Source organism: Anguilla rostrata, chromosome 11 (assembly GCF_018555375.3).
Source record: "Anguilla rostrata isolate EN2019 chromosome 11, ASM1855537v3, whole genome shotgun sequence".
In the NCBI taxonomy this organism is placed as follows: domain Eukaryota; kingdom Metazoa; phylum Chordata; class Actinopteri; order Anguilliformes; family Anguillidae; genus Anguilla; species Anguilla rostrata.
Genome location: NC_057943.1, coordinates 16,914,712 through 16,929,080, shown reverse-complemented (window position 1 = coordinate 16,929,080; position 14,369 = coordinate 16,914,712). Strand labels below are relative to the sequence as shown.

At 46.1% G+C, this 14,369-nt stretch overlaps 1 protein-coding gene across 2 annotated transcripts in view; it reads right to left on the bottom strand.

Annotated features, from left to right (window-relative positions):
* Window positions 1–1,682: 1,682 nt before the first annotated feature.
* The window catches only part of fgd (faciogenital dysplasia), a 54,181-nt gene continuing 41,494 nt past the window's right edge, over window positions 1,683–14,369 (bottom strand). For both annotated transcript variants that reach the window (XM_064298307.1, XM_064298310.1), the window contains 11 exons: window positions 13,921–13,979; window positions 13,090–13,236; window positions 12,570–12,662; window positions 12,328–12,407; window positions 11,819–11,849; window positions 10,767–10,871; window positions 8,671–8,721; window positions 7,518–7,613; window positions 6,428–6,571; window positions 3,840–3,980; window positions 1,683–2,856 (listed from right to left, as the gene is read on the bottom strand). In XM_064298307.1, coding sequence (XP_064154377.1) covers window positions 2,623–2,856; window positions 3,840–3,980; window positions 6,428–6,571; window positions 7,518–7,613; window positions 8,671–8,721; window positions 10,767–10,871; window positions 11,819–11,849; window positions 12,328–12,407; window positions 12,570–12,662; window positions 13,090–13,236; window positions 13,921–13,979 — 1,181 coding nt within the window. In that variant the 3' untranslated portion in view covers window positions 1,683–2,622. The remainder of the gene's footprint in view (window positions 2,857–3,839; window positions 3,981–6,427; window positions 6,572–7,517; window positions 7,614–8,670; window positions 8,722–10,766; window positions 10,872–11,818; window positions 11,850–12,327; window positions 12,408–12,569; window positions 12,663–13,089; window positions 13,237–13,920; window positions 13,980–14,369) is intronic.

Sequence of the window (14,369 nt, the reverse complement as noted above, 5' to 3'; positions counted from 1 at the left end):
TATAACACACTGATACAAATTTTTTTTGGGATACTGTAAGTTTCAACTGGGCTAACAAATGGCTATTCTACATCAGATCCAGGTTGAAGCTCAAAGTGAGCTGCTGAAGGTTACTCTAACAGATATCTGAGAAAGCCAATATTCCGCAGGATTTTGCAGGCCACCTTTCTTCTGTAATGTACATTAATGTGAACAGAAGGCCCATGCAGTACAGCAGCCCTCTAAACCTCCCACCCACCAGCCTCTTTTACATTTCCTTCAGCCTAACCCCCGCAGCTCCACCTGCAGTGGCTGGGTTGACCCCCGCTGCGTATCCACCTTTATGCTTATTCGAGTTTCATTCCTGTGTCCGCTTGGTCTCTCTCTCTCTCTCTCTGTCTCTGTCTCTCTCCCTCACACACACACACACACACACACAAACTCTCAGACTTTGAAGGTCAAATGGAATTTTCCTGCACTGTACCACATCCTTTCAAACACAAACACAAACACAAGCCAATTGATGATGATTGGCAGAGCTTCACGTCTCCATTCGACACTGTGGGCCTGGACGTTTCAGACTCGCAATGCAGAACATTCCGTGCTGTACAAATAAAAATTAACTGAATCGAATTGACATATAAGGACGCACTTGGGTCCCCGCAACACATTTTAATACACATTTGACATAAAACCTTTCATTCAGAATAGGCATGTCCTTGATGTAAAAAAAAAAATGTAGTTATGTATTTATAAAAGCAGGAAGGCAGGTTGTGTTTAGATGCAGTGCCATCACAACCTCAAAAGCCATTGAAACTAAGCCTTTGAATAAGCTTTCAATGCCAGGACTGATAGTCCCATTGAGCACACACCCATCTAACAGGACTGCAAGAGGATCTGAAAAAAGCTGTTCCCTAATGCACCAGGCTATTATTTATTATCCAAATATAACACAACTGTAAACAACACAGGTATGGGTTTTGGTTAGGGAAGATGGATGGGGGAAATCTGTTGCAGATGAAGATGTGATGTATGCACATGACGTATTTTTTCATTTGTTTTTTAAAATCAAATTACCTCGGTAGTTAATGCATGGTGAATTTCCCTCCATAAATACTGTGAGCCATGGCCCGAAAGGTAAAATGTGGATACGTCCTGTTGATATCCACACAGCTCCTGACAGCATCAGCACTTACCATGCCATGAGCACTTCCACATTCAGTGAGCTCAAGTGTTTAGCATGAAAGACGTCCCAAATAATGACTCACAAATCTGTTGATTTTTAGTGGCTTAATCACTAATCAGGGCTTTAGTTGATTAATCTCCCAGATTCATTGCTACAGTGCTCAAAGGCAATTGATTATACCAATTGTACTTATGATGAATGATTAGTCTGTGCAGAATCTTCTGGGAAATTTTCCTGTTTTTTTCTTTATCCAAAATGTTACGTTTCAAGTACATATATGACACAATGTTCTCCTGATCTGGAGGAACTATAAATGAAATTAGGGCAGAGAATGAGGATATTAGCTGAAATGCTAGGTCAATCGTTCTGATCTTTTAAAAAAAAATTGTCTAGCTTTAAAGTTTGTATCTTGATTAGTTATGTGAAGGACAAATTACACATGAAAGTGTATTAAATACAAAAAAAATACTTTCCCAAAAGAAAACACTAAAAAGAATAAATATAATAAAATATTGCCTTTTGTGAACCATCTGTCTTTATTTGCATTAATGATATGCTTGCACTGTATGCTTTTCCATGTGCATGGTCCTGGTTAGACATGTAATACTGAATCTGTCCATTTTCTACAACAATTCAATTCAGAACAAGAATCCAAACCAGTCCGCTTGAAAGGACGGCACATAAATACGTGGATTACCATGCAGGTACAGTAGATCCTCTACACCTAGACTGTTCTTATTACTGGGGCATGGGTTTGTGATGTACAGTACTTGTCATTGCTATGGGTTTTAAATCACTGGACCAGTAGACCATACCTCAGGGTGCAGTAGCCATGGTAAATGAATGAGCCTCCCTTAATTCAGAGGGGGTGTCACGCAGAGAGGGGGCGGGGTCGGGGTGTGTCAGAGGGAGCATCCAGTGGCCAGCCACAAACTTTCACATATCATAACTTAAAATGGAGTTTCAGTTCCTAATGACACACTATTCACACTGTACATTCTTCACAGAGCAGCCACTGAGATGACTGGGGTGGGACAGGGGGCGGGACACGCAGAGCTTTAGCCACTTACAGTCAATACTGAAACACGCATGAGCAAAAACACAGGCATGAGTTAATGCTTCACCAAACGGTTGCACAATGTACAGGTAACTGAGAAGAAGGGCGAAAAACAAATAAAAACCACAGTTTAATGAATGCCTTCTACGTTATCTTATGCTATAATACAAAAAAGGATTCAGAAGATTTTCCTCCACAAACAGCAGAGAACAATTATATATATAAAACCACAAATACAAATATGATGGGGGGGGGGGGGGGGGGTCAGAGGGGAGGAGTCCCTTAAGAGGAAAAACAAAAAAAGTGCCAAGGTAAAGTGAATTCAAGTAATGTGTGCTGTACACAGGGCGGGGGCGGGGACAGGGGCGGCAGAGGGTCCGAAGGCCTCAGCGGCACTGTGCTATTGGCTCTTTCTGAACTCAGCTGGACAGACTGGCGTCTCTGCGGGAGCCTCCCCCCTGGACGCCCTGGTGAGGACCTCCATCCACTTGGTCAGCAGATCGCAGTCCTGGGCACTGAACAGGAGCACTTGCTGGGAGTGGCTCAGCTTGAAGACGTTCCTCATCTCCTGCTTCTCCGCAGGCAGGCTCACCTCGCACCCAAGCAAGGGGATGGCCCGGGCTCCACGCCCCTCCTGAGGAATCACAACAACCCTCCAATCAGCACCATTCCTGCAGCCAACCCGCATCTAATTACCACTGCAAAACCAAAACCTGTCTAATAAACGATATTCCTAAAGGCCACCACCATCTAAATGACATAAAACTCAAACTTAAAACCAGTATCTGCTATCCAATATGCATTCCGTTTGAAACCAACCTTCCGTTAATAATTTCTCCAGAAACCAACATCAGTCAGACAGTTAACATCATCTACCATCAAATAAAAACCATTACTGAAACCAGTCTAATAATTTGTTCAATTAGCAGTAGTGTGGAAAAGGCATTTAAAAATCAACCTATATACATAAATCACAAAATTTGCCACAGAACTATCCAATGTAAACTACTGTGAAACAACCAATAAGGTTAACCATCATATAGTCTGGTGTAGATTTTCTGAACATCCTCAAAGGCCAGAGATTGATGCGCACGTTTGTGAGAATTTGTAATCCGACAATGTTAATCTGATGCTCATTAATCTGAATCTGTCAGTGCAGGATGCTGAATGCCTTTTTTTAGTTTGATGGTGCGTGCCTCCAGAGACTATAGCAGCAGCACTATTAATAATGAGCTCGCCGGAGAGCTATATCGCTGCAGTCACGGCTGGAAAGACATATCACGCACATCAGCGCCGAGCAGCTCTCCTGGTAATAGGCTAGTGAGTCCGTGTGTTAAAGAGTTTGCGAAACAGAGAGAAGACAAACCCCAGAGCTGCAGGACTTGTTTTTGTCGGAGAAAGGCCAAACTCTTCTCCGGTGCGTTAGTTTGTGCAAAGCAGAAGGACCTCAGCGCATTACCACACGAGGGGGGAGGGGGGACGATAAAGCTTCGTAATGCACCTATAGAACACGGACTCAAACCTAGAGAGCCAAATCCTCTGACCCAATTCCACTGGTGCAGACAGGAGGCAGACGGCGGGAGCTGAGATCACAGAGGAGAGCAGGGGGCACCTTACCTGACCGCTAGTCTGCAGGTAGAGGACCAACGGCTCAGTCTTGGTGACCGCGGCCCAGGCTTTGGCCCAGCTCCTCCCCTTCTCCTGGACGTGGAGATAGCTGCAGAAGAGGCAGTTTTCTGTTCCCAGGGAGTTCTGTTTCTGCGCGTTTATTGGAAGAGGGGGAATAAAGATGATTTTAACAACAGCGAAATTGAATCGTTTTCTAGTGCCATGCTAAATATAATACAGAAGGACATTTCGCATTTTTTGAGTCAGCATCAGCACTCTTTGTGAAATAGCTCACCCATGTGTCTATTTCCTGGCACTGCATTTCTGTCGACAGACCAACCCAAGCAGACTGTGGGACTGCATCAAAATCTCTGTTCTCTTTCCTTCTCTTTACTGCGCATCCATTAAAACAACGCAACATGGAAAGTATATAATTTCAGCATGTCACTAACCTCAATTAGCAGTTTAATTTTCACATACATGGACAAAATGACAAGGCTGAGGGTGGTAGTGTTCACGTGCAGGTTCTAAGATTAAAACTTGGTTCAATTTCATTTATTATTTAGGCTCAAAGCAAAGACCCATTCCACAAAATGTCACGGTTATGCCCTTCCACAGCAACTTCCTCCCATTTCTGTTTACACAGTTTTTTGATAGCCTGATAGAAGCTGAACTCCACCGGATGTCTGAGGAATAAATGAATGCATGTGAGAGTTTATGGGGTGTGGAGCGGGCTGGGGACGAGCAGCCGGGGATGAGCAGCGGGGGACGAGCAGCCGGGGACGTGTCATTAACCGTCTCCCCGCGCCGCACACGGCGGCGCTCAGACACATTAGCGTAACAGGATTAGGCCGCCGCCGCGCCCCGCCACTGGAGCCTGAAACGACGGCGGCGCAGACGGCGAACGCTGAGGCATCAGCGAGCTGACAGCTCCGCAGGCGCCTCATAAACCCTCATTTTACCCACACTGCACTCCTTACCGACAAGACAGGCCTATCCAAGCCGAGAATTACTGGCACATCACAGTCACCCGCACCGCACACCTGTTCGAGCGACGGGCGACAGCAGGCGTGTCGTGTACAGATCTGCGTGACAGTGTGCTGTGGCGTGCGGCAGGCTGCGGAGAGCCGCGATTGGCTGCGCCCGAGAAGCATTAATGCACAGTGTAATAGTGCCCCAGCTACGGTTTGCACAGGATATCCAGACGTTGTCCCGGCTGTGGACTATTTGTATTTACATATGTGTGAAGTGGCATTGATGAGCCATGCCCTTCACCACAGCCGTGTGGCTTGAATAAAGAGATGTAATATCTCGTATAACGCCTGCCATTTTGCTTTTGGCGCAATGTGTTTAGGGGGGAATATGATTACTGCATTACTCTTGGCCGCTGGGTTGCAGTAAGTCACGGCGATTTATCACACCGCATCCGCCCGCCCCGGCGTCCAATGGCATCGTGCGGCCCGTAAACCCTGAGATGTCACCGAGGAGACGTCTCCCTCTCTCAATCTGCCCCCCCCCTCCCCTCCCCTGGGAAATGAAGAGTCCTGGGCAAACTGAACATGCTAGAGGAGTCCTGAATAATGTCATCAATGACCTCAAATTATGTTTGCTGTCAAACTCGCCCTTGCAGATTTAACATCTCCTCGAGTTTTATCGTTTGCTGTGACAGATCCCTCATTACATTTCTGTTACAATTCATTCTACCTTCACCATTACACTGGGCCGGCCAGCGGTGGACGAACTGTAGATTTCTTCCCATTGGGGAGATTTTTCTCGCCACCATTTGAGTGATTTTTTCTTCCCGCAGGGGATTTTTTAAAAACTTCAACTGCTCGCTTTTTGGGGGGTTCAGGCCTGGTTTTTTGGCAAGATTTCTTTAATATTCTTTAATATGTAAAAAGTGCTTTGCAAATAAAATTTAATTGAACTGAATTGAACTGAATTATTAATTCTCTTTGTTCTCTCTCTCACTTTCGCACCGAAACTGAAATAAATCCTCGGACTGCTTTCTGCTTCTCGGCTCTCCTTGCACAGGAAAGGGAGAGGTAGTTCAAGACATTCAAACTCCACAGTACACCCAGGCTGACTAAATGCAAGGGGTGTGTGATCAGTGTCACATAACTGAAATCATCACAGAGTATCTGGGGATGAGTCAGCAGCAGCTTCTGGCCTCGCCTCTACATCTCTACATGTGCTACACCCATCCCTGTCTGTACTACACCCATCCCTGTCTGTGCTACACCCATCCCTGTCTGTGCTACAACCATCCCTGTCTGTGCTACACCCATCCCTGCCTCACGCACTCGCTGCCTCTCTCTCTCACAGGCAGGTCTCTGGCCACCTCTACTGGACTCCTGGGTCTGACGGCATGTGCGCAGGGCCCGGAGGAGGGAGGGCTCCCCTGGGGCTTTCCTCAGCTCTGTCAGCCTGCGATGACAAACTGCATTGTGATGCTCTCCAGAACCTGGCACAGAAAGCTCCTCCCAGTGCCAAGCGCAGCTCAAAGGGCTCAGCTGTTTCTGAGAGAGCTCTCCTGATCCGGAAGCAGCAGAGCCGCCTCAGATCCGGCCCCTGCTCCAGCTCCGGGCCTCCCTCACCTCCACCGCGGCTCTCTTCCTCGGCTCCCCCGCGGCCCCCGGCCCCTCCGGCCCCTGGCCCCCCATCCCGGCGAAACAGTCCCGGCACACGCGGCTGGTCTTGTTATCCGAGATCTTTGTCTCTGAGCATTTCCCACAGATTGCCTGCCAAGGAAAACACAGTGGGTCAGCCCCTCCCCTTTAAACAATGTCATTCACTGAGCAGCTCACCCCTCCCCACAACCAAAGCAAGCTTCCAGCCCCCCCCACCCCACTGCACGACTCAGCACGCAGGGCACTGAGGTTAAGCCCTTTCACGAGGGTAAATACAGCAGACAAACACACAACAACACTTGCACAGCTGTGTATCACGCAGTACATCATTTTGGAGGCACAGTTCACTTTCAAGGGTTTAAAAAAATATATATTTTAGATTTAATGTATGTTTTAAATTGGCCCAGTTTGTTTTGGCCTAGTTAGTTGTGATGAAAAATATTCAAAATACTTCAAGACGTTTCGGACAACCAGTTGACTGGTATAGGGGCATTTAGGGCTTTGTAGTCTAAAACACACTTCATACAACTCCATAGCAGCTCGTACAGAGACATTATGCTTCCAGAGGCTGTACATATGAGCACCTTCATTTGTTCACAATTATAAATACAGTATCAGTTCTTACATCGTGCTGAGACTTGTTTAATTCTTTCTTTCAGCGCACCAATTCTCAGGTTACATGTGGCTTAGGAAATAGTACAGTATCAACCATGTACAACTTCCAGCAGCATGACATCATTGTATAAGCTGCTTTGGAGCGGAACACACCTAAACCAGCCATTGTAAAGCCAACAGGATGTCAGAGCATCATTCATCACACACATAAACCGACTGGGCCAACTGAAGCAACCCTTTTAAGCACACTCCTGAAACGTAAACACGTTAAGTGCCTCGCCTGATTCCCATTTCTCCACAGACCTAGAAGTGGTCCAGACCTCACCCTGCCCCACCCGAGTTATTCCCCCACCCCGCCCTGCCCTTCCCCTTTCTGCCCTGGCCTGCGCCCACACCGTGGCCCCGGCCTGACCCCTCCCGCCCCGCCCCGCCCCGCTCTCACCGCCCCGCAGGCCTTGCAGTGGTGCCGGCGCTTGGTGATTGAGTGGAAGCTCTCGTTGCAGACTTTACACGTCTGCTCCTTCTTCCTGGAGCTCTTCTGAAAGGGAACATGGCAGACACAACCAGGGCTGATTAATCACGAGTGCCTGCAACTTAGCAAACACAGAACAGAACGGCTGTGTTTCTGCGCACGGCTAATTACTGCAGTTAGTCAGTGCGCTGGTGGCCAGGGCTGTCAAACAGCAGGTACCAGTGTAATGTCAGAGTGACAGACAGATAAGACACAGACCCACAGTCACAGAGAGGCTGAAGACAGAACCGAGACCCATAGTCCTAGACAGACTATGGATTTCTTGAGACGCTCACTGTAACAAGATTACTATCCTTGAATTCTGAGCTCTCTGTTCAAAATGACCTTTTCCTACAGCATGCATACGCAGAGCGCTGTGTCATTTACACAGACTGACCTGGGAAACACCTCATCAACTCTATTGTAACTAGTGCAAAAAAAAGTTGAAGAATAAGATGAAAGTTTCCTCAAGCTGAAGAGGGCAGCAGAACTTTAGTAAGAGGGTGGGGCACATTTGGGCAGGAGGCCAGCGCAGAGCTGTGCTGAGCTCATCAGCAGTCCACCATCATGGCTCACTCTGGCAGCGCTGGCCGGACATCAAACAGCCTTCTCGGGCGCACCCAGGGGATCGATACCGCCTGGAGAGGCCCGATAGCCAGAGCCCATAGTGAGAGACGAATTGTGGGTGCTGACAGGGGAACGAGGCTGTTAATATTCAGTTAACATCCTTTACCATGTTCCCCGAAACTTAACCTTTCAGTGCAAATATAGCATATGCAACAAAAAAAAAAAAAAGAAGCCCATTCATGCTCAATTCTGATTTTGAAGATAATCAACAAGATGCAACCGTGAAATGAGGACTTGTGTCATGTGACTCAACAAGCTGAAGCACCTAACCGCTCCACAGTGGCAGCTTCATAATAGCTAGCGCTGACATTCTTTTGATATGCTAAATCAATAAGCACTCCCATTATGAATGCTACAATTAGCACAGCGACGCTGACATACAAATTAGACGGAGGTCATTTGCTTGTTGTCAAGGAACAATGCACATTGTGAATCAGATGAGTGATTCGAGACTTACGCGCTCGTGTATGCCTCCATCTGAGTCTACGGACACATTGCTCCAGGGTCCCTGCAGTAAGGAGCATAAGGTCAGAGCGCATGTGTACGCCATGCACGAGTCACTCAATGCATCCAAGGTCACTTACTACTGCTTTCTGAAAAACCCATCTATATTTAACCCCTGTGGATTCTTCATATTGTGTATGCACACCGTGTCCACAGAGTCCAAAAAGACCCAGCCACGCTGGACCCCCCAGGATAAAGCCTCCTCACTGAACTTAAACCCCTAAATCAATATTTTTCCCATAGAAACCACCTGTCACTAATCAATACTACAACACAGAATATAATAACAATATAGCTATTGGTGAATATAAAATAACAATACAGTTTAACAATACAGTTATTGGTGAATAACTGCTTTCCTACATCACAGTTCAGAGAGACTTTGTTCAGTCTACACCACTTTTTTTTACTACAATACACATCATAACTTCATTTTCTCCTGTAATAGTGTGTGGGGACTAATTTTGATTATGACTTTTAATTTCATTATTGCAGGGCTGAAAAAAGACCCGTAAGACAATTTTTGTACCCTGATGGTGTACAGATTTTATTTAAAAATATATATACATATTTCACTTCTAAAAGTAGGGTGACTCCAGGAAAAGTCAGCCAATTTCATGCTGAAAATATTAAATGAAGTTAAATTTAGTTAATTTAGTTTTCATAGCTGAGAACAACACAAAGGTCAACCTACACGCTACCTTTAGGGCAGCCGGTATAACTTGATATAAAACTGACACTCCTTGGTAAAAGAGTGACACATGGAAATTGTTGAGCCAGACACACCAAGCAGATGTCTTTCAGTTGCTTTCCAGTTACAGCCCCCGGACAATTGGCCTGGATTCAGGCCTAGGACTAAGCCAAACAATTTTGGAAAGAAAATAAAAAAAACTGGTCCAGGATCAGTGCATGGGGTAAAAGTTTTCCTACAGCTTTAAGCGTATGAGGGTGCAGTGACACAGCAAACAGTATGCACTGATCTGAAATCAATACTGCAGTGGGGGGGGGGGGGGAGGAAGTTTTCACAAACAACTTAAAGGCTATTTGAAAAAGCTTTGCATGCCCAACAAAATATTTGCAAATGGTTCCAGTTTCCATCAGGACAACCAAAGACCTATTCCATCACATCCATGTCTCAGTTAAAATGAAGTACTTGTAAAGGGCTGCAGGTTTGGATAGTGCACAGCAGATGGCAGTAGTAATCCAGTGGAAAAAAAGTCACTGATACATCCTCTGCATTGTGGCCCTTGGCCAAGTCTAGTTTAGCTTAAGTAGGTCAAAACAGATCCATGAGAGATATTTACATGTGCTGTGCTTTCCCTCTTAGGTCACAGTCGCCTGGGAAAAAGCAGCAGAGTCTCTCATGACTGTGCCAGACCGGCTCTATTCACCGTGTGCCGAGGCAGGCAACGGTCAGGCTGTCAGGTGGTCCCGTCTAGCCTTTATACTTTCAGAAATGTTTTCCATCTGAGCACCACGCTCTGGCACCCAAAGACAAAGAGCTGCAGCTGGGAGGCTCATGAATCCGAGACCCACAAAACCAGACAGAGGAATTCTTTAAAATAACTCCCTTCACAACTGAAGCGCACCACAAACACAGGCTCCGATGAAGATGCCTCTAATTAATTACCATTAATTACCGCATAATTATTAGGTGACTGAGGCATTTCTATTGTTGATATTAAGACAGATGTGGTGCCATTTGAAACTCAGGCACCAAAATTTGCATTATTAGTATTGGCAGCACTATCTGAACTTCACAACTAAATATGATTCTGTGGTGTGAGGTAGAAGCTCATTCACCAGATAATTATTAACTGCTTTAGAAACAATATAGTCAAATTGTGTATTTCTGACAAAATATAGTGTACTGTAAAGTATACTTTGAATGAAATATTAGAAAATGTTGGAAAAACAGGCTGCAGGTCCACTGACTGATTGGAAACGTGTGCACGGTCGTGTGCTAGCTGGCCTGGTGGCACATGATACTTGGCAACATGCAATGACATCACAGCCCACCGGCCCACGCTCTCGGAGTTCGAGCCTTACCGGAGACTCGGGCAGCTGGTCCTCATCCCGTGAGAAGGAGCTGTTAAAGGCCTTGTTGAACGTCTCGCTGTTTTGTTTGTGCCTCTCAATGGTGGCCAGGATTACCTGTCAGAATAAGAAATAAGGATGAGGCCTCCCCCCCAAACACCTGCCGGACTGTCACCGTCCCTCCCTCTCTGCATGTACGGCATCTCAATCAGTTTCTTCCCCACACACATGTATTGCACTGGTTCCGCTGATCACACACTAATGTGAACAACTAGCTCTTTGCTGCAGGTGGATCTGCTAAATCACCATCCTGATCGTAATCAGCATCATCATCATTATCAATAATAACAATGATATTGATGATTATTATGATTATAATTATTATTACTGCTTCATCTTCAATGTCCGGGGACAATGCAGGAAATACTGACAGGTCCATAAAACCTGCCAGTTGCTATTCTTACAACAAAACTGATACTGTTGGTGACGGCTAAACAGCAATGCTACTTTGTGAACCTGAATACACCAGCAGCCAAGACACCTCATCATTGATATGGCTTTTTTTTTGTCCCGCTCTTAATCAAAGTGCTCAGGCGGTGCCAGGCCGAGCCCAGCCTGGCGCCGGAGCGTACGCTCTGCTGAACGTGCGCCAGCGGCAGTGCCCGGAGAGAGGGCCGCGGTCGCCCGCCTTTCACGGCCTAAACGGCGCACCGCGGGACAAAGAGGGGCATTGATGAGCGCTCTGCCCCGGGGACAGCCGGCGGGTCTCTCCCGCACCCTCCCCGAACCCCCGCGACCGACGGCAGCAGGCGCCATTGTCTGTCCCTCAGTACGGAGGAGAAGCTGAAGGGCGGGCAGGCTCTCCCCAATCTCTCCAGCCTCTGCATTCCAACCCAGCCTGCTCCAGAATTCTCAATCCCCTCTTTATTCCATTTCCTCGAACCAACGAGCCCTCTCTCCTCAATGCCACAGTTTTACAGAAATGTGATAATGCCTTTCACTGAGCAAAGTGCGTCATTACTCTGTGGAGAAGTATGAGGCAAATTATTATTATTTTTTTTTACCTGAATCCAATCTCCCTTTTCCTCTTCAGTCCTACAAAGCAAGAGGATTTAGAACATACTTGAAAAATGTGAAGATATCCTTCATTAAGTTCTGATGCATTCAATCTGTGCTGCAAGTACAAACCCTATTAAAACAAAACAAGTCTTAGCAGACTCCTTTACCATTAACATCAGCAACCACTTTATATTTTGAGCATTTTTTTTGTGCATGCATGCATTTCTTCAGACACGGTACAATGACCTCCACCTCCCTCCCCCGCAGCAGTTCAATGAGAATCTTGACTCACCAAGTGGAAATCATGAATGATCAAATGTCTTAGTAGCAACAAAGCTAAGCTATCTTGGACTGCATGGTTAGTCATGTGATAAGTCATAAGACTACTCTTCCTTGTTTTGCCTACATACTGCCAACTTGCTGGCTACATTCTACCAGCACAATTCCCATAAACACATGCTTGGGCCTTCAGCAGCCCACACTACAGACGGTTGTGGTTGAATTCTGTTCCTACCTGGCCTGTAATTCAAGCGACCTTTGTTTCCCGATGATTGCAAACGTATGAGGCAAGTTGTGCTTAACTTTTTCTTGGACCTAAATTGTTAAGCAAAAAAGCAAACATTTTAGCCAAAACAAGACTGTGTGAAGAAGGAAGTTCTGAAAAACCACTGTAAATAGTGTAAAGTGAGTAAGTATACTGTAAACATGACAGTACTGAGAGTGTGAAGAGGCTCATTAATAAGGCAGGGTGATCACCTCCATGCCAGCGATGTCAATCCTCTCTCTCACACTGAACTTCTGTCCCATCAGCCTCAGCTTTGGCATACAGTACAGCACCATGTTGTTGAACTGTGAGGGAGAAGGAACACACCGAGGCTAGGTTCAGACCACATCGTCAGAGTGGCTCTGCGAAACCAAACAGGCGAACACGCACAGATACTGGACACCGCACGAGGAAAGGCTGTCTGCAATCCATTAATTCTGACACAAAGAGCACCTTCCAGAAACCCCCACATTATCTGACAGGAACCAGCAAACGGGGATGTCAGCTGTGCTGTAAACTACAGTGTCCCTGACACACTGGCAGTAAAACAAATAAACAACAGAAGCCTTACTCTACCGACTGAAATATCCAAGGCACTCACTCACAAAAAGCTGTACAGTTCAGACGTGGCAGAGAGAGGTGGAGCACGAGCCACATGAAACACATCAACTTTAATGAAGTGAAGCTTGACACTGGGGCTGTCTCGGCCGGGCGGGGCTCCTTAGCGCTCACCAGATACAGATATCTGTCCTGGGCTGTGCCGTTCTTGGCTGACATCTTCTTGATGTGGCCCTCTTTAATGAGCTCGTTGGCTGGATTCACAATGTCCTCCTCTCCCCCGAGTCTCTCGTATACCTCCAGAAGCTTGTGCATCTTCTCCTGAAAAATACATCAGCCTTTTATGAGATATGAGAGAAGGCAGTCCGCTCTCCAGCCAGGAGAGAATTTGGCATCATTATTTTTAAAAAGCAGCTGAGATCCTCTTAAAGCAGTGACTGCAACCGCATAAATGAACAGCAGACGACATAAAATCTGTTACATTAAGAAAGAGGTAGTCAATAGTATTTGACATGGAGGCCTTCAGTAATCCCTAATAATCAGCAGAGAGAAACTGGGACGTGTTAATAGGGGAGCAGGGCCAATTTTGAGACAGCCATCGTTCTGCTGCATTGTCTGAAACAGGAAACTGCACTTCCTGCCCTGTGAGCTGCCAGCAGAAACACACTCTGTGACGAGTAACGAGGGCCTCTGCGCTGAAAAAACCGACATTTTTACACACTTTCAGAATGTGCACACTATGAAGGCCAGTTGACATTACAATGCAAAGTCATACGGAAATAAACAAGCTGCGCAGACATGTCCCTCCTTCAGAGAACAGCGTGTACATGGAACAGCCTGACCTCATGCCAGGCACAGAAAAAATATGAGGAGAAAGAGAGAGAATTTCAGAGAGCCATAAATATGGGCAGAGCAAAAGCAAGAAGAAGAGAGAGACAGAGAGTCATTATAGGGGAAATGGAAGGCAGAACAGGTCCAGGCAAAGGTGAGGTCCTCTTGGCTCACCATTTTCCTAATGGCAGCATTGGAGTGGTTGGCTGCAGTGGAGATGAGCTCCAGGGCCTCTGTAATAGAGAAAGCACAGGATCCATTTTACACATTTCACAACATCAAGCACATGATGCCCAAGAATACTCTACAAGATGGACTGCTGCAGAAAGCACAGTAATTATGTGCCAGTACATCAGTATCGGCTTTTAAAAAAGTGAAAAGTCTTCATACTGGCAACAAATCGCATATCAGTATCAAGATAATGGGCTAATTGATATGGCTAAACTTGATTAAAAAGCTTACTTACGATTTCCTCACAAAGAAAAGATACCAAAGGCAAGCTTGACTTATGATAAGGCAAAAAATATAGCATTACGACAAGGTTTTGGTTTGACTACAAGGCTACGTTTACCTTTGTAGGGTCTACAAATACAGACAGTAGGAAACAGACTAAAATTTACAAG